Below are 25,331 nucleotides of genomic sequence, written 5' to 3'. Positions count from 1 at the left end.
TTGTTGTTGTTCCCTCAATGCAATATGTCTTTTTGTCTCTGACTGCTTTGTCCCCCTACTTTTAAATTTTATGTATTTATTTTCCTGTAGCTGAAAAATAGTATGAGATCTTAACAAATATTTCAGTGTATGGGACAGTGTTGTTATCTGTGAACACAGTATGGTAGAGAGGGCCTCTAGAACTTTTTCATCTTACACAGTGGATACTTTATACTCAATGATAAGCAGCTCATCCTGTTTCCCTCTCCTCCTAACTACCACTCCACTTTTTGTTTCCATGAGCAGCATTACTTTAGATACCTCAGATAAGGGGAGTCATGTCCTTCTGGGACTAGCTTAGTTCACTCAGCATAAAGTCCTCAAGTTTCATCCACGTTGTCATATATTGCTGTGTTTCCTCCTTTTTCAAGGCTGAGTAATACTCCACTGTAGGTATGTACCACACTTTCTTTATCCATCATTCTGACATTTACGTTGCTTCCTTATCTTGGCTATTGTAAAATAATGTTGTAACGAACATGGGAGTGAAGACAGCTATTCCACGTCTTCTTCATTTCATCTGCCAATGGACATTTAGGTGGATTCTATGTCCTGGATATTGTAAATGGTGCTGCTATGAACACTGAAGTGAATGTATCCTTCTGAATTAGAGTTTTTGTCTTGTCCATGTATATGACCAAGAGTGGGATTGCAGGATCATATGGTCCGTCCATTAGTTTTTCTAAGGAACCTCCATACCATCCTCCATGGTGTCTGCACCAGTTTACATTCCCACCAAAATGTACGAGGGCTCCTTTTTCTCCACATTCTCTCCAACGTTTGTTATTTGTAGACTTTTTGATGATGGCCATTCTGAGACAAAAGCGCTTCCACAGCCTTTAACCTTGGAGGAAGACTAATGAATAATTTAGCAAACATTAACCCTAGGAGACAAGATGGAGCAATAATATTCTGGGAAGGCAGAGGTAACCGTGTGTAAACTTGTGCTGTGCTGGTCTATGGACTGAAGGAGCGTACAAGCTTTCTCGACTTTCCAGACATTAATCACCCTTGTCCCTGCTCCTCTGATCAGAGTGACTCCTTCCTTCCATAAAGAAACTGCCCACTGACCCGTAAACAAGGATAAGAGTGATGAGGACAATGACCCAGATGATTCAAACGTCCTTCCTTGGTTGTTTCACCCAGTGGATTATCTTCTCTATGAACCCAACTTTCCTTTCTGAGGGTGGTAGGACAAGTGTTCACGTGGGATCCAGGGTACTTGGGCATGAAAGGCTCTGGACTGAAATTCTGTCTAACTCAGCCACACTGAGCCTTAGTATCCTTTTCGATAAAAGTGAAACTCAGGCCCAAGTTGACCCATTGTGGAGATGTTTAACTGTAGCCTCAGAATGGACAGGGAAGAGAACACAGCTCATTCTAGGAAAAGGAGGATCCCGCAGCTTTAGGATTCTTGCAAATGATCTGCTCTGAATATACATAAAAAGGGAGATCAAATTATGCAAATCACACTGGAGCCCTATCTTTCCTAATATCTTACTCATTGCAGGTGCTTGAGAATGCAAAGTGCTTCCCTGGGGGTTCAGCAGTAAAGAATCCACCTTCCAAGGCAGGAGACGAGGTTTGATCCTTGGGTGGGGAAGATCCCCTGACGAAGGGAATGGCAACCCACTCCAGTTCCTTGCCTGGACAGAAGAGCCTGGAGGGCTATAGTCCATGGGGTTGCAAAAGAGTTGGACACGAGTTAGCAACTAAAAAGGGCAACAACAGAGACCGGAAAGGGGAGGAGGGAGGTACTGTCTACCAAGTGTGACCTGGGATCCAGCCTATTGGTTTCCTGCAGCTTGGATTTCAGATAACGGCAGGGCCTGTGGGCAAAGAGCAGCCTGGTGTTTCACAAAGAGGAGCTCACATGCACACTGGCAGCCTCCCAACCTTTCAGAACCCATTCCCGCAACACGAGACCCAGATGGCAAGGGCTGGATTTCATGAACACTGGCTCCTAACTGTTTGCCTCAGTGCAAGGTCCACATCGCAAGCCTCCGCTTAGCAATTTCTGCAGAAAGCATCCCTAAAGGCACTCAGCAAGACACCACCAAACTGACCGCATCAAAGAGAAATTTCATCATCTACAGAGGGCTCCTCTTCAGGTGTTCCTGCAAAGCTTGGTGTGAAGACAGCTTTCCAGGTAAATACCCGTTCCAAAAAAAAAGGATAATCATTGCTCTGTGACACCTTCTCCACTTACATAAGACAAATCAAAGTGCTCATATTGTCTTATGCTCAGAATACGATGATAAATATAAGAAAAAGGAATAGCTTGAACTTAAGAAAAGTGTATCCAGCACCTATTCTGGAAAACGCAACTTGTTACATACCATGAAAAAAATCTTGCATTTTCCAGATCTGAACTAATAAAGGAATGAGGAAAGATTTGGGCTTTTCCTGGAAGCGTGTGGGTAAATGGAGCACTTGGCTATGGTTTTCCTGTGGTCATGTGTGGATGTGAGAGTTGGACTGTGAAGAAAGCTGAGTATCGAAGAAACGATGCTTTTGAACTGTGGTGTTGGAGAAGAGTCTTCAGAGTCCCTTGGACTGCAAGGAGGTCCAACCAGTCCAGCCTAAAGGAGATCAGTCCTGGGTGTTCTTTGGGTGGAATGATGCTGAAGCTGAAACTCCACTACTTTGGCCACCTCATGCAAAGAGTTGACTTATTGGAAAAGACTCTGATCCTGGGAGGGATTGGGGGCAGGAGGAGAAAGGGACGACAGAGGACGAGATGGCTGGATGGCATCACTGACTCGATGGACGTGAGTTTGAGTGAACTCTGGGAGTTGGTGATGGACAGGGAGGCCTGGTGTGCTGCAATTCATGGGGTCGCAAAGAGTCGGACATGACTGAGCGACTGAAATGAACTGAACTGAACTGAATATGTGAAGATGACACTCTAAACATCACCCTGTTTATTCCTTTTGGTTATATTTTAAGATAGGCAGCGTTTCGTCTCCTTGAATGAGAAGAAAGTTGTTGTACTTCATGTCAGAGAGGAAATGAACACGTGAGTAAGGACAAGAATACAGAACAGATCTGCTGTAATAAACTTGCTTTAAAGAATTCACTTAAATTGCTACCACCATAATCTAGCTTTTTGTGTTCTCTTTTGAATTTATGGTGTATGAGCTGTTTTATGTCCTACATTTTCTCATTCTAACTGTTCTCGCCCGTCCCTGTGTATGAAGAAGAGGTGACCATCATGGAGCTGTATCATAGTCCATATTTCCTTCCTCTCAGCTGCACACTGCGCTTTTGTTCAGTCCTTGCTTATTATGTTCATGTAGCTTAATCAGTTTCTGCTGAGAGCGTTTTTGCTTCCTTTTGGATTGTTTTCTTTGGGTTAATTTCTTCTTCTGGGAATAACTAAGTCAAAGGTTCGGATTTCACTCCCCAGGACGCTGCCTGTTACCCAGTTCTGCAGCTCAGGGTGAGCGTGTCCAAAGCCCTGTAGTCTGTCCAGATTCCTGTTTCGGTTGCTGTCAGTCTACTTGATTTATGAATCTCGAGCTCAGTTGTTTTCAGTCTACCCACCAAGCTTGGTTTTTGGTTCCTATGTGCATCTGTGAAGGGTGGTTCTAAACCCTATGCTTTTCAGGAAATATGGTGATATTACACCCCACAGACTGTTTAAAAACTTTGTTGAAGTATAGTTGACTTATAATGTTGTGTTAATTTCTGCTATACAACAAAATTCTCCAGTTATACATGTTGAACACATATATATTTTTATATATTCCTTTTGACTTTCCTTTCCACTATAGTTTATCACAGGATGTTGAGTATAGTGCCCTGTGCTGAATGGTAGAACTTTGCTCTTGACCCTAACATCCTATATGTAATAGCTCACATCTGCTAACCCCACACTCCCAATCCTTCCCTTCCGGACCACCATCCCCCTTAACAACCGCAAGTCAGTTCTCCACATCTGTGAGTCGGTTTCTGACTCACACATATGTTCCCTCGTGTCACATTTTAGATTTCACTTCCGGGTGATATCACACGGTATTTATCTTTCTCTTTCTGACTTCCTTTACTTGGTATGATAATTTCTAGATCCGTCCATGTTGCTTCAAATGGTATTATTTCATTCTGTTTTATGACTGAGTACTATTCCACTCTGTATATATATGTGTGCGTGTGTGTACATATATTGTGTCTTCCTTGTCCATTCTCTCAATGGGCGTTCAGTGTGTTTTCATGTCTTGGCTGGTGTAAACAGCGCTGCTGTGAACAAAAGGTGCATATATGTTCCTGAATTACAATTTTGTGTGAATATATGCCCATGAGTGGGATTGCTGGATCAAAGGGCAACCCTGTTTTTAGTTTTTTGAGGAACGTCTATACTGCTTTCCATAGTGGCTACATCCATTTACATTCCTACCAGAAGTGGAAGAGGGTTCGCTTTTCTCCATAGCCTCTCCAACATTTATTATTCGTAGACTTTTTAATGATGGCTATTCTGACCTCACCCCACAGGGGTCATCTTATACTCGGGTAACTCCTTATGAGTTGCCTCGAGATGAAAGGTAAGATTAGCCTTCAGGAATGCTATCCTTTTTACAGTCCTAAGATCTTGAAACAGGGCTTCTTTGGTGGCTCAGTGGTAAAGATTCTGCATGCCAATGCAGGCGACATGGGTGTTACCCCTGTTCCTGGAAGATCCCCCATGCCACGGAGCAAGTAAGCCTGTGCACCACTGCCACTGAGCCTGTGCTCTGGAGCCTGGGGCCACGACTACTGAGCCCACACGCCCTAGAAACCATGGTCTATGACAAGAGAAGCCACTGCAGTGGGAAGCCCAAGCACTGCCGTGAGAAGCTCCTGCACTGCAGTGAGAAACTCGTGCACTGCAACTTGAGAACCGCCCCGCCTCGCTGCAACTAGAGGAAAGCCTGAACAGCAAGGAAGACCCAGTAAAACCCAAAGTAAATAGATTAAAAAAAAAAAAAATCCTCCAATACACGACAAGGCTCTGGACTTTTCTTCAAGACATACCTTAGTACAAAGCAACTGGAAACCTTTCCCATGTCCAGCATATATTATGTACTCAATACATATATGTTGATTGGATTAATCAATCTCTATGTCTCTGGAAGGTGGACTTACTAAACAGGTAAATACAGCATTTCTTGCATCAAATCATCCTCATCACCCACTTACTGAGGGCATGTTATGTGCCGCATGACAGAGAATGAGATGGTTGGATGGCATCACCAACTCAATGGACATGAGTTTGAGTAAACTCTGGGAGTCGGTGATGGACAGGGAGGCCTGGCATGCTGCGGTCCATGGGGTCGCAAAGAGTCGGACACGACTGAGTAACTGAACTCAACTGAGTGCAAGAAGTGTAACAGATAGGATAATAAATAAGATGAGGTTCCTGCCCCAGAGGTGAATACAGTCTGGAAAAGTAAACTCTAGCCCAGAGTAACAAGTTACGTAACGCAGGTATGCAAAAGCACTTACGAGAGCAGAGAAAAGGGAGTGATTGTTCTGTCTGAAGTAAAACAAAAGGGATCATTGTCTAGTAGAAACTATCACAACATTGTAAATCAGCGATATGCCAACAAAAAATTGTAAAAACAAATACAATGTGAATGAATGAGCCAGTTCTTTGACACGTGGATCAAAATAGACATTTCATCTTTAGGTATTGAAAATGGGACTATGTATTTGTGTGGTTTTTCTATATCAATATGTATAAATAGGTTTATAACTAGAGATAATTAGACTATAAGCTGTATACACGTGAGAAATAGAAGAGAGACACTGAAGAGGGCTCTGGCAATCAGCACAGAACCCGCTCCTCTTGCTCCTGAATCTCCTCCGGCTCCTCTCACTCATGGCTGTTGCCTGGTTGTCTCTCTAGGCTTACGTGTCTTGCATGATGTTCCTGCTGCAAGGTGCCCAGATGCTGCAGATGCTGGAGAAATCCTTGAGGAAGAGCCTTCCTATGTCCTTAAAGGTGAGAATGGCAAATTCTTGGGGAATTTTCCCCTTGGGGAGTGAGGACTAGGAAGTTCCTGCAAATGAAGAAGAGAGACTAGTGTTTGCTAAGTGCCTATTCTGTGCCAGGCCTTAGAGCATGTTTCCTCTGGTTTAACATGCATAACCTCTCTGCAAGATGTTCGCTGTTATGCCCACATCACTGCTGTGAAGATGGAGGCTTGGTGAAGTGATTTGCCCGATACCCCACATAGTGAGCTGCAGTGCTATGGTATGAACATAGGAATGCCTGAGACCTAACATTGCTTTTTTTCTCCAAGTTGAATAAAAAAGTGTTCCCTTGCTTCTTTTTAAGAAACATTCCATAATAGCACTGGGAATTTGCCCAGAGCTCTCCTACAAAATTAGCTAAGACTGCTTGTTAATTTTTAATTTTTTCTCCCTAAAGGAACAGTTGCCAGATCATGAGCCGCCTTTGAAATTACCAATGAATCAATTTCTATTTGACTTAAATTTCCAAGTTTCTCTGAACACACTGCACATCAGGCTATTTTGATAGTCAGGCTGACACTGAGGATCTCTGTTCACCTAGTACAATTGATCAGAAACGTTAGGATTAAATAGGGAATACTCATAAACGCCCCCATCCAGAACTGTTCCATAGCAGCTCTACTGACTGGCCGAGGTCCTCGCCTATGTTTTTCTTTAGCAATGAAAGGGATGGTGTCCGTTCCAGTGGAATTTAAATGCAACCATGTGTCTGTGGGGAGTTTGAGCAAATTCTGGGCCATCATGAAGGACAGGGAGGTCTGCCGTGCTGCAGTCCATGTGGTTGCAGAGTCAGCTATGACTGAGTGACTGCACAACAGCAACAGTGGGTGTGTGTGTGTGTAAAATCATTTTCCCTAAAATATTTTTTGTTTCTTAGGTCAGATTAGAAACTAGATTTCTACTGTTTTGTCAGACACTCCTACAAGATGCATACAGTTGAGATTAGGTAAATGCATTTTTCACCCCCTCACTCTCTAATAGATTTTTCTGCTCCTTCTTTCAGTATAAAGGTGGAAAGTGCTGGCAGTATTTTATTTCTAGATGATATGGCTTCATTTATTAGAAATAGACTAAGGGGGGTACTCCCTAATGGTCCAGTGGTTCAGACACCACACTCCAAGGCGGGGGCCCAGTTCCAATCCCTGGCCATGGAACTGGATCCCACGTGCCAAGCTAAAGGGGCACAGGCAGCAACTAGAGACGCATGTGCTGCAACTCAGACCTGGGGCAGCCAAATAAATATTGAAAAAGAGAAAAATGGACGAATGAAACAACTCACCCTGTCTTTAAATTACTGCCTGAAAATGACTCCAGATCAACTAATTTAAAACTAAAAAACCACCCCCTTCAGTGGATCCCACTAAATACAAATCTCTGTTACCTTTCACTTGATAAATCCTTAAGATCCAGGCAAATTCTGAGAGAAACAGTCCATTTTTTTCTTAGAGATAAGATCAATCATACATTTTAAGAACATTTGCTTAAGATATTTTTTTATGGTGAGTAGCTATTTTTTAATATTATTCAGCCTAAAACTTTCTCCTCAAGTTAAGTGGACTCCAAACATTTCGAGAAAACTGTTGGTGGGTCCAAGGCCCTTATGTGGACCATCTCTGTGTTAAGAAAAGGTGGTCCTCTTGGCTCCCCAGCTTTCCTGAAGAAACAGTATTGGTTGTATATTGGAGATGCACATTATACCCTAGTTCAAATCTACGGTACTTGTTTGCCAGGTACTTTTAATGGAACTGTAACCTGGAACTCAGTACTTGAGTCTCAGTTCAGATAATGTCCATCTGCCCTTCTCAGTGTTGGCTATTCAGTACATTTTATTGTGTGTGAACTCCAGTTGAGTCAATTTAGAGTAGTTGCCTGACTCACTATAGAGTTCAATAGAAAAAAGGTTTTAATTAATTCAGCCAGAGGAATAAGAAAGAGAACAGTTACACGTATTTTCAGATCTTGTAATGAATCATATATTAATATAAAATGGTTTTACAGACTTCCCAGGTGGTACTAGTGGTAGAAAATCTTCCTGCTAATGAAGGAGACATAAGAGACACAGGTTCGATCCCCGGATTGGGAAGATCCTCTAGAGTAGGAAATGGCAACTCACTCCAGTATTCTTGCCTGGAGAATCCCATGGACAGAGGAGCCTGGTGGGCTGCAGTCCACGGGGCTGCAGAGAGTCAGACACAACTGAGCGACTAAACACAAGCACATAAAATAGTTTTACACCCCCCAGGTGCCGATGTGTAAAAACACTCCACTGAATTTCTATTTCAAGCCTCCATTCGTGGCTGAAAACAGTACATTCAGGTAAGATCAGGCAACATAGACTTTTCTCCTCTTTCTCCATGATCTAACATCACTAGTTCACGTGAGGTGGAGAGTGGTAGGAGGGAAAGATGTTGAACAGTCTTTGGTCACCATTAACCACGGTAGAAGTCATTCAACTGGATAACTTGTGTTTTTTTTAAATTTTCACCTTTGGTCTCTGGCAGTTTCCATGCTGGTATCTGCAGAGGTTTCATGTCCACAAGAGTCACGAGGCCCATGGTAGAATTCATTCACTGCTGCATTCCCCACCCCCCAAACAACTAGAGTATTTAAGATCCAAGGGTGCCCTCATACATTCTCTCCTTGCTCTTCCCTCTCTCTCAACATCCTGTGCAACATGGTGGGGCTGGGATTCCAAGACTGGACTCAGGCTGCTGGATTCCACAGTCCATTCTCTTGAGCATTTTGCTGTAGCCTTTGCTTATTGGTGGGAGGAAATTGCCACCAAGGGGTTATGAAGACATGTGAAAGAGTTTTAAATGTGTCCATAAACTTTCAACTAGTAATTACCTTCTGGATAATGTAAGGAAATAGCAGGTGCCCATTCAAAGATGTCTGTGCAGGCATGCTCTTTGAAGAACTATCTGTTAAAATGAAAATTTGGAACCAGCTGAAATGACCTTTAACAGGCAAAGGTACGAATGAACTGTGGTACTGATTCTGTATAATGGAATCCTCTGCAGCAATTAGAACATAATTTAAAATTTTTTATATTTATGAACATAGAAGTACTTTCACAATTTATTCAGTGGGGGGAAAGATCATGTATCTGATCATTTTACATTTGTAAAATTGTGTATGTCCATGAAGTTCTCGGGTGGCTCAGATGGTAAAGAATCCACCTGCAATGTGGGAGACTGGGATTCAATCCTTGGGTTGGCAAGATCCCCTGGAGGAGGGCATGGAAACCCACTCCAGTATTCTTGCCTGGAGAATCCCATGGACAGAGGAGCCTGGCAGGTGGCAAAGAGTCAAACATGAGGTGTCAAGAGTCAATGAGGTGGCAAAGAGTCAAACACGACTGAGTGACTAAGCATAGCACATGGGTATGACTAGAAGACAGTCTGGGAAAAGATAACAAATCCTACAAAAAAAAAAAGAGTGATGTTCTTAAGATCACTAACTTTGTTTGTCCAAACATTTTGCGATATGCATGTATGAGTTATATTTATTGTTGTTCAGTTGCTCAGTCGTGTCCAACTCTTTGGGTCCCCGTGGACTGCAGCACACCAGGCTTCCCTGTACTTCACTGTCTCCCAGAGATTGCTCAAACTCACCTCCATTGAGTCAGTAATGCCATCCAACCATCTCATCCTCCTGCCCCCAATCCATCCCAGCATCAGGGAGTTTTCCATTGAGTAGCTCTTCACATCAGGTGGCCAAAGTATTGGAGCTCCAGCTTTAACATCAGTCCGTCCAATGAATATTTGGGGTTGATTTCCTTTAGGATTGACTGGTTAGATCTTCTTGCTGGTCAAGTGACTTTCACGAGTCTTCTCCAGCACCACACTTGGAAAGCATCAATTTTTTGGTGCTCAACCTTCTTTGTGGTACAACTCTCACAACCATACATGACTATTGGAGAAACTGTAGCTTTGACTAGACAGACACTAGTCAGCAAAGTGATGCTTTTACTTTTTAATATGCTGTCTAGGTATGTCATAGCTTTTCTTCCAAGGAACAATCTTTTAAGTTTATGGCTGCAGCCACCATCCACAGTGATTTCAGAGCCCAAGAAAAGAAAATCTGCCACTGCTTTCATTGTTTCCCCATCTATTTGCTATAACGTGATCGGACCGGATGCCATGATCTTAGTTTTTTGAACGCTGGGTTTTAAACCAGCATTTTCACTCTCCTCTTTCACTTTCATCAAGAAGCTCTTTAGTTTCTTTTCACTTTCTGCCATAAGGATAGTGTCATCTGCATATCTGAGGTTATTGATATTTCTCCCGGAAATATTGATTCCAGCTTGTGCTTCATCCAGCCTGGCATTTTGCATGATGTACTCTGCATATGAGTTAAATAAGCAGGGCAACAATATATAGCCTTGATGTACTCCTTTCTCAATTTGGAACAAGTCTATTGTTCCATGTCCAGTTCTAACTGTTGCTTCCTGACCTGCATACAGCTTTCTCAGGAGGCAGGTAAGGTGGTCTGGTATTCCCATCTCTTGAAGAATTTTCCACAGTTTGTTGTGATCCACATAGTCAAAGGCTTTAGTGTAATCAATGAAGCAGAATTAGATGTTTTTCTGGAATTCTCTTGCTTTTTCTATGATCCAATAGATGTTGGCAATTTGATTTATATTAGATGGGCAGAAAATTTCTCATTTCAGGTAAAAAAAAAAAGGTTTCATGTGGAGATTTTTGACATAGATGCTCTATTTGTCTTTTTTCCACTATAACATTTCATAATTTCATAGAAATAAGCCTTGTCCTGATCAAAGAAGGTACTTTGCCATCCCTTCCTGATAGGCTGACCCCCTCACTTCCTCTGCACACTGCAGGTTTATGGGACCGTCATGCACATGAACCATGGAAACCCATTCAATCTAAAGGCCCTGGTGGACAAGTGGCCTGATTTTCAGACCGTGGTTATCCGCCCTCAGGAGCAGGTAAGGGGCAGGTGTGGAGTGAACGTGTTACGTTTATCTTTGCTGCGTGCCTAGCATGTGCCTGGCAGTGTGGTGGACCCTGGAGACACGGAGATGAAACGCAGTGACAGCAAACAGGCTCCTGTTCTCAAGAACCTCAGAGTCTGGAGGGAAATATAGATAGATAAATAAATGATAATTTAGCACAAAGGGTACAAGAACAGAAAATGTACAGCATACAAAGAAATCACTGGTGAAAACTGATGAGCTGTGGAGGCTGAAGACGGAAGTTGCAGAATCAGGTGAGAGACACCTCTGAATGGATGTTTCATCAGAACTGGATTTTGTTGATAAATACATCTTTGTTAGGCTGAAAAAGAATGGAGGACATTCTAACCAGAGAAGGTAGCAAGGACAAAAATAGGAAGGTATAAAATAAGACAGTTAGCTAAGGTGATTATAAAAGCAAACTTATTTTAGAATTTCTATATGCATTTTAAAAATATTAAAAAGTAGTAAAACTAAATAGTTCATACATTTCAAAGACAAAACATTTTAACTTCATTAAAAATATCCAGCAAAATTTTAGCTTTATAAATATATAAATATACTTTTCCTAAAAATAATGTTATTTAAAAACTGGAAACAAAAAAACATGTTTAATGAATAAACATATTGATAAACACTGAACTGATACAATTATGTAAAGTTTAAAAATAAAATAAAATTCAAAAAAATAAAAGCAAAAAAAAGAAACAACACTGAACTGAAATAAAATTATTTGATCTTTTGTCTTCAATGGGATATTAATAAACAAAATTTGTTAATGATGTCATTGCTGAGTTGTGAATGTATTTTTATGAAATGTATTCCAAACATTTTAAAAATTCTATAATTCTGCACTAGCTGTTATGTTTTTCTGTGACTTTTTCATGCACATAATCTCACACCCTTTTTAATAATTTGACAGGATTTTTCTGCATAAGTGATTTCATTGTTTTTCTGTAATTACAGTTTGTTAACTAGTTTAATATTGTGAGTAAGCATTTCTAATAGGTTTTCATCTTCTTTGTCCTAATTAAGTATAGATAGAAATTTCAACCCAGAATTATCAATATCTAAATTTAATATTGTCATCCTCTAGTTGATATATTCAAGAAGTATTTGAAATAAGAAAAATTTATTCTTGCAACAGAAACTTTTCCTTGTCAATTGCTTTTATCCCTGTTGAGAAAATGAAAATATAGAAAAGTGGTTTCTAGATAGTTGTGCCTTTGTTTGAGAGGACATTTTGACACAATGTATATAATATTCTTCAGTTTTTCATCATAATTTGAATACCTGAATAGTTTATAGCTTATACCTCATAGCTTAAATGATTCAGAAAAATTTGTAGTGCACAAATACAGACAGCAATATTTTAGTACTGAAAAATACCACAGTTTAGTAGATTTTAGGGAAAAAAGGATTAAAATTATGAAAAATAAGAAATTTATTTTGTCCCCCATTTCTTTATGACAACAGGACATGAAAGATGACCTTGATCACTACACTAATACTTACCATGTCTACTCTGAAGATCTTAAGAATTGTCAGGAATTCCTTGACTTACCAGAAGTCATCAATTGGAAACAGCATCTGCAGATCCAAAGTAAGTAACAGGAATGGACTCACCTCTCCATCCTAGCAATTTCTTCTTGTCGTCTACGTCCTTTCTCCAAGCTCCAGACCCTCCACCTGCTGTCAACAGTTTTGTTGTTGTTGTTCAACTACAACTGTACAGGTAAAGGGGAAGAAACACCCTCCAAGCTTGTATGGGTTTCTATAGAGGACTGTACATAGTCCCCGGATAGCCAAGGATTTGTGCCACACTTTGCAGACATAAGCAGGATATCTTAGGATGGTTGGGTATCAGAGCAGAGCTTTCCCCGGGGACTTTCCTGTGGCTCAGCCAGGAAAGAATCCCCCTCCAATGCAGGAGACCTGGATTCAATCCCTGGGTTGGGAAGATCCCCTGGAGAAGGGAACGGCTACCCACTTCAGTATTCTGGCATGACTGAGTGACTTTCACTTCACTTGCAGACTTTCACCCTTCACTTGCAGACTTTCACCCTTCACTTGCAGGGTGCCTTAGGATGGTTGGGTATCAGAGCAGAGCTTGCCCCAGAGACTTCTGTTCTTAGATCACCTCTCAGGTCACAGAGAACAGCTGTCGTGGTTATGAGCATCCACAGTCAGACCACCTAGGTTGGCATTTGCCTGTGACTTTGCTATGTGATCCTAGCCAGAGACATTATCTGAGATCATGATTTACATATATAGAATTGAGAATAATCAGTTCAGTTCAGTTCAGTTGCTCAGTTGTGTCCAACTCTTTGTGATCCCATAGACTGCAGCACGCTAGGCCTCCCTGTCCATCACCAACTCCTGGAGCTTTCTCAAACTCATGTCCGTTGAGCCAATGATGCCATCCAACTATCTTATCCTCTGCCATCCCCTTCTCCTCCCACCTTCAATCTTTCCCAGCATCAGGGTCTTTTCAAACAAGTCAGTTCTTCGCATCAGGTGGCCAAAGTACTGGAGTTCTAGCTTCAGCATCAGTCCTTCCAACGAAGGACCCAACACACAGCAGTGTTGAAAAGATTCAATGAAATCTTGACCAGGAATTGCTGAGTACAATGCCCAGATGTTTCAGTTCATTTCACTGCATAGGAAAGCTCATAAATCTGTGAACTGACAGGTGGGCTGGGCTTGCAAGGCAGTTGTTCTGTTGGTCTCCTCTGGGTTTTCATATGCAACTGCAGTCAGCTGATGGGTGGGCCATGGTCTGGTTTCTCTAGCATGGCCTAGCGTATATCTGAAAGATGGTCTGACTGTCAGGGCTGGCTACTTGTGGTCATACAATAGGCGCACACATCCTCAGCAAGCTAGCCTAGGCCTATTCACGCGGTGTTGATCTCAAGGAAACAGAAATGCAAAGACATGGTGAGCCATAACGTGCTAGCATTTTTAAGCCCCTCCCTGCATCAATATACTCTTTCCCAATCGGTGAAATCCAGTCATATGGCCAAGGTCAGATGCAGTGCAGGAGGGGGACTATTCCAGGGAATGGATACAAGGACATGTGGGCAAACTGAGGACCATCCCTGCAGTCATCTCTGCAATCATCTACCATACTGGAAACACAGTAAGTTCTCCATAGATGGTGGCAACTCTAATGATGATAGCTCACCTTCTTTGGTCATCAGAACCACACGGTTATGTAGCCCAGGAAACTTAGGTCTAGGTATGACCATGACTGAATGAATTCCTAGACATGTTTTCAATTTTGTAAAACAAGGAAAACTGTACAGATCTTGACTACATAACCCCAGTCATACAGCAGCACCACCAACGTGTGAGTGGCTCAGACCTGTCCAACTCTCTGTGACCCTATGGACTGTAGATTTTCAGGCTCCTCTGTCAGTGGAATTCTCTAGGCAAGAATACTGAAGTGGGTTGCCATTCCTTTCTCCAGGGGATCTTCCCAACTCTGGATCGAATCCGGGTCTCTGGCATTGCAGGTGGATTCTTTACTGGCTGAGCCACCAGGGAAGCAGCCCCAAGTCTATCCCCAAAGTTCTCTGTCTATAAATCCTCAGATACTCCTACTCCACTGGAGAGCTTTTCCTTAGAATGGACTTAAATCATGGCATGTCTCCTTATAATCCCATCTAGGTACACAGTCCAGCCTGAATGAAGTAATACAAAATCTTGCAGCCACGAAATCCTTCAAAGTCAAGCGATCAAAAAACATTCTCTACATGGCATCTGAGACAATAAAGGAACTGACTCCGTCCTTGCTGGATGTAAAGAACTTACCAGTTGGCGATGGCAAACCAAAGGCCATGTGAGTTTGATAAAAGCTACTCTGCACCACTTACACCTCTCATATGCAAGTAGCCTCCAGCCTTGTCTGCCTGCTTTTACCCTGGCTCCCCACAATCCATCTTCTTCAAGGCAGCCAGAATAAGCTTTTTGAAAAAATGTAATTCAAGCCGTGTTTCTCCCTGCTTAAAATAGGCCACCAGGTCCTCTCCTCTGGAGCATGTCAGGCCTGCGCTGCCCTCTCCGACCTGTCTTGCCCTTCTAGCTCACTCAGTCCAGCAGCAGCAGCCTCTTTCTCGTCCTCCATCCTCACAAGCTCAGCCACAGTCCAGGACTCTGTGTGCCCTCTCTCCTCCACCTCCTCTCTCTCTCTCAGGACAATAGAGGTGGGGACAGATGCAAACCTCTAAACTCACAGACTGTGCTTTTCTCTTGGAACACCCACAGCGACCCAGAGATGTTTAAGCTCTCATCTGTGGATCCTAGCCACGCAGCTGTGGTGAACAGATTCTGGCTTTTCGGTGGCAACGAGAGGAGCCTGAGGTTCATCGAGCGCTGTATCCAGAGCTTCCCCAACTTCTGCCTGCTGGGGCCCGAGGGGACCCCTGTGTCTTGGTCCCTGATGGACCAGACGGGAGAGATGCGGATGGCAGGCACCCTGCCTGAGTACCGGGCCCAGGGGCTCGTCACCCACGCCATCTACCAGCAGGCCCAGTGTCTGCTCAAGCGGGGCTTCCCTGTGTACTCTCATGTGGACCCCAAGAACCAGATCATGCAGAAGATGAGTCAGAGCCTCAACCACGTGCCAATGCCCTCTGACTGGAACCAGTGGAACTGTGAGCCTCTGTGATCGGCCCTGAGCAGGAGCCAGGGTGGAGGGGTCTGAGGACGTGACGGAGGGCAGAGCGTGGTGGAGGGAGTAATAAATTGTGGCTGCAATCACCATGAAGGCGTGTGGCTGTCTTTCGATGAATAGTCCAACATGCCATCTTGGAACCACCAGTCCTGCCATTTCAAGTCCTTCTTTTAAAAAAATGTTTATTTGCTTCTGTGGCTGCACCAGGCCTCTCTCGCACGTGGGATCTCTTGCCACAGCATGTGAGCCCCTAGCTGCGCCAGGTGGGATCCAGTCCCCTGACCAGGGATCAAACCTGGGCCCCCTGCACTGGGGGGGGTGGATAGTCTTAGCCCCTGGAGTATGAGGGAAGTCCCCCATCAAGTCCTTCTAACTCCTGCTTTTACTTCCTGTGCCACAGGCAAGACCCTGTCTCAAAGAGAAACTTCATCCTCTCCTGCTTTGTTGTTGCTCTTGTAGGTGTATGGCACCCTTTTCTGCCGGGAGCCCGCATGAGGAACTCCGCCCGTGGCAAAGGTCATGAGGAAGGAGGCTCGGCATACGCAAAGGCGGGATCGAGCCTCAGGAGTCCCCCTGGATATTCTCGAGCATCTACCCCCAAAACCAGAGTCTGCCTACCTTACTGCTTTGTGCTCTCACCTCTGACTTTCTGGGGGCTGTCCCCCACCACCATCTCACTCTCTCTGAAAAAAGAGTTAACTTACAGCTCCAGTTAATAAAGTTCCTGGGCATTAGGAGTGTTTAAATCCAAACCCCTCAGATAGCTCTCTAACTCGCCTGACAAGTTTACCCGGACTCCTACAGCTATGCATACGATTGTTTACAGTCTCCCAGCCACGAGAGGCATGGGAAGCTTAAGATATTCAAATAGCTTAGAGCCTCTCAGAGAGTTAAAAACTGTCAGAATAAAACTAGTAAAAGATTTCATTGATGAGCCAATGCTTGCTGCCAAGTTTCCACATCCCCTGTATTGTATCCTTAAATGTGTATTAATTAATATAGTTGGTATGTAGAAAAAATAGGTAGTGGCCTTGGTGTTAGCGACTTTAGACCCTTAAGGTAATAAATTCTTTCCTTTGTTGTAAACCCATTGCACTTCTGCCCTATAGGAATGCAACTTTATCTAACACCTTTGGAGGATGGCGCCAAACCTTAAGATAATTACTCTTAGAGAAAATAAGTCTTATGGATTGACAAACCTTTGTCAGAGTCATAAAATGTTAATAGGCCTTCTGGCCAGAAGATGATGTAAATCACCTAAACCATTTGTACACGATAAATTTGCAGAAAAGAAACCCTGGTTTCGATAAGGATCAAAGACTGCTGACTTTGCATGATTTCACATCCCCTATTATCCTCTGTGTGCAGCTTATGGTATGAAAGCCCCTTTTGAAAATAAATCTACGGGCCTTGCTCACCAAAGCTTGGTCTCCCCATGTCATTCTTTATCTCAACCTCTGGCTGAGTTTCCATCTGGAGCACGGAGGTCCTCTGCGACCACTTATTTGCCTGGGCTTTTAAGATCCACTCGAGAAGGCGCCTAGAGGGGGGCACCTTCCGCTATTCGAGACGGCGCCTGTGGCCTCCGAGGTCAGAGCTAACCTGACGTCACCGGTTATATTGATTTTCCGCATAAACCAAGCTACTCAGCCTCTTTTCTCCACTGAATTTTCCTGCTGAGCTATCCTCATTCTATTACTCTTTATATCTCTAATTAATATTTAAATAAAGCTATTGTATCCTGTTCACTGAAGCCGTCTCCCCTTTGAATTCTGTGGATCAGCCGGGGCTGGACCCCGGCACTTTTCCACATTAGAAATAAAAACCCGTTCAACCTGGAGGTGCTGGTGGACGCCTGGCCAGAGTATCAGACAGTCGTCATACGGCCTCAGAAGGAGGTGAGACCCTGGCTCCTGAGGGTCAGGCCACTCACCCTCAGGACAGGGATGAGGGGCTGCAGCGAGGGGCCTGCGGGGCGGGGGGTGGGGGGAAGGATCTTGACACATCTGATCATGCAGATTTGGGAAGGGTTGCTTGGAGGAGAGGGCAGGATGGTGAGCCAAAGCGCGGGAGTAGACCACAGGGCCAATAGTCCGGGACCTGGAAGTTGCTCTAGAGACAGTCAGCTGTCTCCTGTCAAGACTCGGATGAGAGGCATCCACCTCAACCTGGATGCCTGCGGTTGCAAATGGTCAGGAAATGTTTTGCTTTCCCTGTGACTCGATACCGCAATCTGACAATACTTCGAGCAGTGCTGAGTAAGTGCTGAGTAAGACCGCTGCTTTCCTAACACAGAAGATGAAGTTGACAAAAATGACGATGTCAGAGGTTTGTGAAACAGTAGACGCCATGTTTGTTTCATAAGAGCGTCTTCATCTTTCAGGGGAGTATGAGTCGCGAATCCCATCCTTCCCGGAGTAGCGGTACTTTAACAGGCCCGTCCCCCTTACCCGTATAGAGTGTCATCAGAGGTGCTAGAACACAGTGTCGCCTGCAGTGGCCCCCGGGGGTGAGCCAGCAGCAGGGGGCAGACAGGCGGCTGGGGGCACAGCGGGCCCTGCGCCCGGGTGCTTCTGTGGGCTCTGGCACCATGGCTCGGCGAGGGGACATTTTCTATCAGTGCTCTGTTCTCACGGGCACACCGAGTGCTGATCACTGTGCCAGCTCCAGAGGGCTGGGCCAGAACTAACCACCCAGTGGACTGTAGCCCGCCAGGCTCCTCTGTCCATGGGTTTCCTGGGCAAGAAAACTGGAGTGGGTTGCCATTTCCTTCTCCAAAGGATCTTCCCAACCCAGGGATCAAACCTGCATCTCTTGCAGTGCAGAATTCTTTACCACTGATCCACCAGGGAAGCCCTATGCAAAGGATACAAATATACAAAGTAAAAAGTGAAGGCTCGCCCACTTGGATTTCCAAAAATCTTTCTGTCCCCGTGTAGATACTCTTAGCATTGCTTTTAGAACTCTGTATGTATGAATTGTTTTGTTAGTTTTTTCTCTACAACATATGCATGCCTCTACTGCAGTTTACTCTTTTCACTTAGCAGTGTGTTATACACAGCTTTCACGTAAGCTTGTACAGGCATCCTTCATTTATGTTGACAGCTGCATAGATGACCACAAGAGGCAGATGTACAATTCTGTGTGCCCGTATTTACATACTTGATTTCTCTCCAGTTCTTCCTGATAAAAGAAATTCTGCAGTAAATGTCATCACAAATAGATCATTGCACAAGTTGTATAAGTATTACTGAAAACTGAACTCCTAGAATTGAAATGCCTGGGTAAAATAATACGTGCATTAAATGGAAGATTTTACCAAATTGGATGGTGTGCATGATGTATGAACATATGATAGCATAGCATATGAAAAAAACCCGTCCTTCAGTAGGGACATGGATAGATTTACTATGGTGCAGTCCAAACGCTGGGATAATATACAGCCGTTAACAAGAATGAAGCAGCCCTCTGTGAACTAATAAGGGAACAACTCCAAAAATATATTCTGAAGCAACAGCAACAACAAAAACATATTCTTAGTGAAGCAACAACATCAGCAACAACTAAGATGGGCAGAATCGTGTAGCCAGTGCGCCATCACAGTAGAGCACATCTGAAATTCCAGACAACGCCTCTGGAAAGTTACATAAATGTGTCACATCACTAGTTGCCTCTGGAGAAGGTAACTGTGTGATACGGAATCAGAGAAAAAGGAAACAATTATTTTCCACTGATATCCATTTATGCTTAATAATTGTATCACTACATCAAAAAATAAATAAAATCTAAATATACACTAAACACATAGAATTGATTTAGCCAGGAGAGTCAATAATATTTGAACCCTGCTCTGACTCAGCTGTGTTTCCATGAGAATTGTAAAAGAAATGTTTGCATGGAGAAAAATGGTAGATAGGGATTAAATAATACTTGACATTATAACTGGAAATCTAGAATGAAGTGCCTCTCCTAAGGCGGTTCTTTATTTCCTCTAAACCCAAATATATATTTGGATATCTTGCCCTTCTGGGTTTAACTGTAGCACAGGAGGAAGGCACATGAGGATGCTGGAGATCTTTGAGGAAGTAAGACCAGAATCAGTTTGAGGATGATAGAGAGAAAGCCTCACCTATGTGTAGACAGTTGAGAGCCCTTGTGACCCCACCCAATGGCAAATGTGAAGTGACTTTGAAACTGACAGGTTCCTGGAAACTCTTCCTCCTTGAGAAGGGGGAGAATTGCTTTGAGATCTTCCTTCTGCACCAACCACTCCTTCCCACAGAAGATGTTATGCTGATTTTGCAGATGAGAAAACGCAGTCTCAGGTAACTTGTCCAATAATAGAATCAGGGCTAAAATCCTGATTATTATCACCAAAAGAAAAAAAATCCAATATCCTTTTTTCCTATGTTTCTGCTCCTGAAACTGCATTTTTGTACTTCTCTAGTGGTATGTGGTGATGGGTTTCGGGACACATGAAGCCATAAGATCAACATGGCTCTCATCTCCCTGAGATGTACATTTTGTTGAACTATCTGTTGGAAGAAACATTATCTTGTGTATTTAGATATTTTGTGAAGTATAATTTGACATCTCAATTTTTAAATGGAAGTTTAGTTGATTTACATCATATTAGTTTCAGGTGTACAGTATAGAGGCTCAATATTTTTTAGGCTATATTTCATTTAAAAGTCTTCTCAACATAATAAGTATGTTTCCTTGCACTGTATATCCTTGTAGCCTATCCCTTTTATACATCATAACTTGTACCTCTCAATGCCACAGTTTTCATACAAGAAACTTTAAAGAAAATTCAGCCCCATGGAAGGTTGCACCGCTTATAGTCCTTGCTCTTTTAGGAACATACACTGTTATTCTCCTTTGATGGGATGTTTGGTTGGACTTTTTGAGATATGCTATACTATATCTAGCCAACTCTCTGCTATTAAATGTATCATAAATGACCGAGGATTTTCTCACTTTCAATTATTTGGGAGCATTTTGAAGCAGGCATATAAATAGTTGTGTGTGTGTGTGTGTGTGTGTGGAGTGTACATCTATTTCTTCCTCTGGGTTGTGGATCCTTAAGGAAAGGGAGGTGTCATATTTTCTGCCATCCTGGTGCTTTCTAAATGTTGGCTGAATACATTTACATTCTTTTCTTCACAGGAAAGAAACCTTTCAGAACATCTTCTTGAATGTCTTGCATGCAAGACTTGTGAATGAGCACTGGGAGTTGGGAAAAAACGAGAAGAGCTTGAAATATGTTGAATGCTGTCTCCAGAATTTTGAAGGATTTGGTGTTCTGAGTTCAGAAGGGAAATCCATCTCTTGGTTTCTGACAGAACAGTCCTGTGAGATAAGAATGGGTTACACTTTCCCCAAATACCGAGGCCAAGGCCACATGCGGCAAATGGGTTGCCACAGTATAGCATTTTTTTTTTTTTTCAAAAAAAAAAAAAAATACCGTTTTATATCCATGTGGCAAAAGATAAAGAAAAAACTCAACAGATATTGCTCAGTTTTGGGTTCAAAAATGTTCTTTGTGGCTGGCATCAGTGGAAATGCACCCCAAAGAAATATTGTTGATGGTACCATTGTCCATTTCAAGTGTTTCTTATCAGGGGAAAAAAAAAACGTCAGTGCAAACGAATGTGGTAGTCTACGAGCAACAAAGCCATCCGCTTATCTGTGGCTCAGGCGCTGCTCAGGCCACACTGCTGTAATAGTTTTGTCTTCTTTCTCTTGTATATTACAAAACATTAGAAGCTTAGCTCCTTGCTGTCATGCTTTTCCTTTACGGTAAAAAATGTCTCAGAGCTGAAATTACCCAGTGTCAATCATTAGTGCTAACATATCCCATTTTCTTCTTTGAAGAAGACTTCTTTCAGGGAAGAATTTTGCTTTTTCATGCTTTTAACCTGAAAACAAAATGTCTCCTTTGAAAGTCTCTTCTCTGGTGTTCTTCTCTTCTTCCTACAAAGTTTCCCAAAGGATCTTTCAAAATGCTTCAGCATCATTACTTTTGGTCTTGGGTACCCTTAAAAGTCCTTTGAGATACTACACTGAATTCAATTATGTGGCCATCAGTGAAAGTTTGGTTTTCTGACTAGCTTTTTATTACAGAAACTTGGTTAAGTTGAGTTGTATAGCATAACTTCATATTTTCAATAAGATTTTAGATCTATGCTGTATTAGTTTCCTATTATTGTTGTAACAAATTACCACAAATTTAGTGACTGATGATCCAGTGACATGATCTACCATATGATCCATCAATCCCACTCCTGGATATATATCCTGAAAAACAATAATTTAAAAAATATACATGCACCCCAATGTTCATTGCAGCACTACTTACAAGAGCCAAGACAGTGGAAACAGTGTCAGACTTTATTTTTTTGGGCTCCAAAATCACTGCAGATGGTGACTGCAGCCATGAAATTAAAAGACTCTTATTCCTTGGAAGAAAAGTTATGACCAACCTATAAAGCATACTCAAAAGCAGAGACATTACTTTGCCAACAAAGGTCCGTCTAGTCAGGGCTATGGTTTTTCCTGTGGTCATGTATGGATGTGAAAGTTGGACTGTGAAGAAAGCTGAGCACCGAAGAGTTGATGCTTTTGAACTGTGGTGTTGGAGAAGACTCTTGAGAGTCCCTTGGACTGCAAGAAGATCCAACCAGTCCATTCTGAAGGAGATGAGCCCTGGGATTACTTTGGAAGGAATGATGCTAAAGCTGAAACTCCAGTACTTTGGCCACCTCATGCAAAAGTTGACTCATTGGAAAAGACTCTGATGCTGGGAGGGATTGGAGGCAGGAGGAGCAGGGAACGACAGAGGATGAGATGGCTGGATGGCATCACTGACTTGATGGACGTGAGTCTGAGTGAACTCCGGGAGTTGGTGATGGATGGGGAGGCCTGGCGTGCTGTGATTCATGGGATTGCAAAGAGTCGGACACGACTGAGTGACTTAACCGAACTGAAGACATGGGAGCAACCTAAATGTCCATCGACAGAGGAATGGATAAAGAAGATGTGGTAAAAATGTACAACAGTGTATTGCTCAGCCATAACAAGAAAAATAATGCCATTTGCAACAAACTGGATGGATCTAAAGGTTGTCACACTGACTGAAGTAAGTCCCACACAGAAAAACAAATATCACATGATATATGTATATGTGAAATCTTAAAAAGGGATACAAGTGAACTTATCTACCAAACAAATAGAGTCACAGATACAGAAAGCAAGCTTATGGTCACCAGGGGATAAGGGAGGAGAAAGATAAATTGGGAGATTGGGGTTGACGTATACACACTACTATATATAAAATAGATAACTAATAAGGATCTACTGTGGAGCACAGGGAACTCTACTTGACACTTTGTAATGGCCTACGTGGGAAAGAATCTGAGGAGAGTGGATATATGTAAACATATAGCAGAGTCACCTTGCTGTACACCTGAAACTAACCCAAAATTGTAAACCATGTAAATCAACTATAGTGCAATAAAAACTATTTTAAAACCTTAGTGACATAGAGCATCAATTATTACCTTATGTTTCTGGTATTCAGAAACATAAAATGGGTCTTGAAAGTGAAACTGTGAAAACATTAGTTGCTCAGTCATGTCCAACTCTTTGTGACCCCATGGACAGTAGCCCTCCAGGTTCCTCTGTCCATAGAATCCTCCAAGCCAGAATACTGGAATGGGTGGCCATTTCCTTCTCCAGGGGATCTTCCTGACCCAAGTCTCCTTCATTGCAGGAGGATTCTTTGTTTTCTGAGCCACCAGGGAAGCCCTAAATGGGTCTTATGGGATAAAAATAAAAGTGTTGGCAAAGCCAGCTTCTGGAGTCTTTAGGGGAGAATCTATGTCCTTGCCTTTTAAGCTGAAGAGTTTTCCACATCCCTAGGCTTGTGACCCTACATCACTTTACCTCTTCTCCTTACTTCCATCATCTTTACATAGTCTTCTCTTATGTATTCTAATTTCCTTCTGTGTCCCTCGTACAAGGACACTTGTCATTGCCCTTGCAGGGTATTTGGTCCTATCCAAGAAGTCCACAAGACATTTGGTCCATGCCAAATGCTGGGAGAAATATCAATAACCTCAAATATGCAGATGACACCACCCTTGTGGCAGAAAGTGAAGATGAACTAAAGAGCCTCTTGATGAAAGTGAAAGAGGAGAGGGAAAAGTTGGCTTAAAGCTCAACATTCAGAAAACTAAGATCCTGGCATCTGGTCCCATCACTTCATGGGAAATAGATGGGCAAACAGTGGAAACAGTGGCTGACTTTATTTTTTGAGGCTCCAAAATCACCGCAGATGGTGACTGCAGCCATGAAATTAAAAGACGCTTACTCCTTGGAAGGAAAGTTATGACCAACCTAGACAGCATATTAAAAAGCAGAGACATTACTTTGTCAACAAAGGGCCGTCTCGTCAAGGCTATGGCTTTTCCAGTAGTCATTTGTGGATGTGAGAGATGGACTATAAAGAAAGATGAGCATGGAAGAACTGATGCTTTTGAACTGGGGTGTTGGAGAAGACTCTTGAGAATCCCTTGGACTGCAAGGAGATCCAAACATCGTAAAGGACACCAATCCTGGGTGTTCACTGGAAGGATTGATGTTGAAGCTGAAACTCCAATACTTTGGCCACCTGATGCGAAGAGCTGACTCATTGGAAAAGACCCTGACACTGGGAAAGATTGAAGGTGGGAGGAGAAGGAGACGATGGAGGATGAAATGGTTGGATGGCATTAGTGACTCAAAGGACATGAGTTTGAGTAAACTCTGGGAGTTGGTGATGAACAGGGAAGCCTGGCATGGTGCAGTCCATGGAGTCGCAAAGAGTCAGACACGACTGAGCGGCTGAACAGAACTGCAGATCAGGGAAGTTGGAAGAAGACTCGAGGAGCTGTGGGGATTGCAGACACATTTATTCACCCAGGAAGCAGCAGCAGCAGCAGCAGCGAGTCTTCAAAGACTGTTACTGCTGCTGCTAAGTTGCCAGAGTCCAGCCCTGGTGGATCCAGGGAATTCGAAGGGGAGACAGCTTCAGCGATCAGGATATGATAGAATTAAAGATATAAAGAGTGGTTAAATAAGAACAACTCAGCAAGAAAATTCAGTGGAGAAAAGAGGCTGAATAATTCAGCCAGAAGGTGAGAGAAAGAACGACATGGGGAGACCAAGCTTCGGTGAACAAGGCCCGCACTTTATTTTCCAAAGTAGTTTTTATACCTTAAGTTATGCATAGAGGATAATGGGGGAAGGGGTAGAGTCATGCAGTAAGCCAGGCTTTCTTCCTGCAAACTCATCATATGCAAAAGTTTAAGTGATTTGCATCATCTTCTAGCCCGGAGGCCTGTTAACATTTTAAGACCCTTTCTTCAGAAAACTTATTTTTCTCTCAAGGTGATTTGTCAGGCGCCACCCTCCAAAAGCATTAAAGTTGCATTCCTATAGGGCAAAGGTGTGGTGGGATACAACAAGAAAAAGAATTAACTCAAGGGTCCAAGGTTACAAACATTAAAGCTACTACTTACACCAATTATATTAATCAATACACTGCCAGGGACACAGCAGGTAAGGGATATGGAAACTTGGCAG

At 42.9% G+C, this 25,331-nt stretch overlaps 2 protein-coding genes across 2 annotated transcripts; both read left to right on the top strand.

Annotated features, from left to right (window-relative positions):
* The first annotated feature begins 1,853 nt into the window (after nt 1-1,853).
* Nucleotides 1,854-15,883, top strand: GLYAT (glycine-N-acyltransferase). Its single transcript, NM_177513.3, has 6 exons — nt 1,854-2,188; nt 5,924-6,019; nt 10,895-11,002; nt 12,506-12,632; nt 14,699-14,870; nt 15,296-15,883. The coding sequence occupies exons 2-6, from the start codon at nt 5,939-5,941 to the stop codon at nt 15,696-15,698; spliced, it is 891 nt and encodes a 296-aa protein (NP_803479.2). The 5' UTR covers nt 1,854-2,188; nt 5,924-5,938; the 3' UTR covers nt 15,699-15,883.
* On the top strand, nt 15,793-23,822 carry LOC132342276 (glycine N-acyltransferase-like protein). Its single transcript, XM_059875034.1, has 6 exons — nt 15,793-15,800; nt 17,488-17,623; nt 18,163-18,349; nt 19,795-20,029; nt 20,874-21,130; nt 23,752-23,822. The coding sequence occupies exons 1-6, from the start codon at nt 15,793-15,795 to the stop codon at nt 23,820-23,822; spliced, it is 894 nt and encodes a 297-aa protein (XP_059731017.1).
* The last annotated feature ends 1,509 nt before the right edge of the window (nt 23,823-25,331 follow it).

This window comes from Bos taurus, chromosome 15 (assembly GCF_002263795.3).
Source record: "Bos taurus isolate L1 Dominette 01449 registration number 42190680 breed Hereford chromosome 15, ARS-UCD2.0, whole genome shotgun sequence".
Classification (NCBI taxonomy): domain Eukaryota; kingdom Metazoa; phylum Chordata; class Mammalia; order Artiodactyla; family Bovidae; genus Bos; species Bos taurus.
Note: the sequence above shows the minus strand (reverse complement) of the source record. Positions and strands in the feature narration are given on the sequence as shown.

What these genes read in the sequence shown, in the direction of transcription:
- GLYAT (NM_177513.3), top strand. Translation starts at nt 5,939, where the DNA reads ATGATGTTCCTGCTGCAAGGTGCCCAGATGCTGCAGATGCTGGAGAAA. An exon ending in TTATCCGCCCTCAGGAGCAG is followed by an intron (nt 11,003 to 12,505) that starts GTAAGGGGCAGG and finishes TTATGACAACAG; the next exon opens with GACATGAAAGATGACCTTGA. An exon ending in ACAGCATCTGCAGATCCAAA is followed by an intron (nt 12,633 to 14,698) that starts GTAAGTAACAGG and finishes AATCCCATCTAG; the next exon opens with GTACACAGTCCAGCCTGAAT.
- LOC132342276 (XM_059875034.1), top strand. An exon ending in TGTTCTCACGGGCACACCGA is followed by an intron (nt 18,350 to 19,794) that starts GTGCTGATCACT and finishes TGAGGAAGTAAG; the next exon opens with ACCAGAATCAGTTTGAGGAT. An exon ending in GCGGCAAATGGGTTGCCACA is followed by an intron (nt 21,131 to 23,751) that starts GTATAGCATTTT and finishes TTGCCCTTGCAG; the next exon opens with GGTATTTGGTCCTATCCAAG.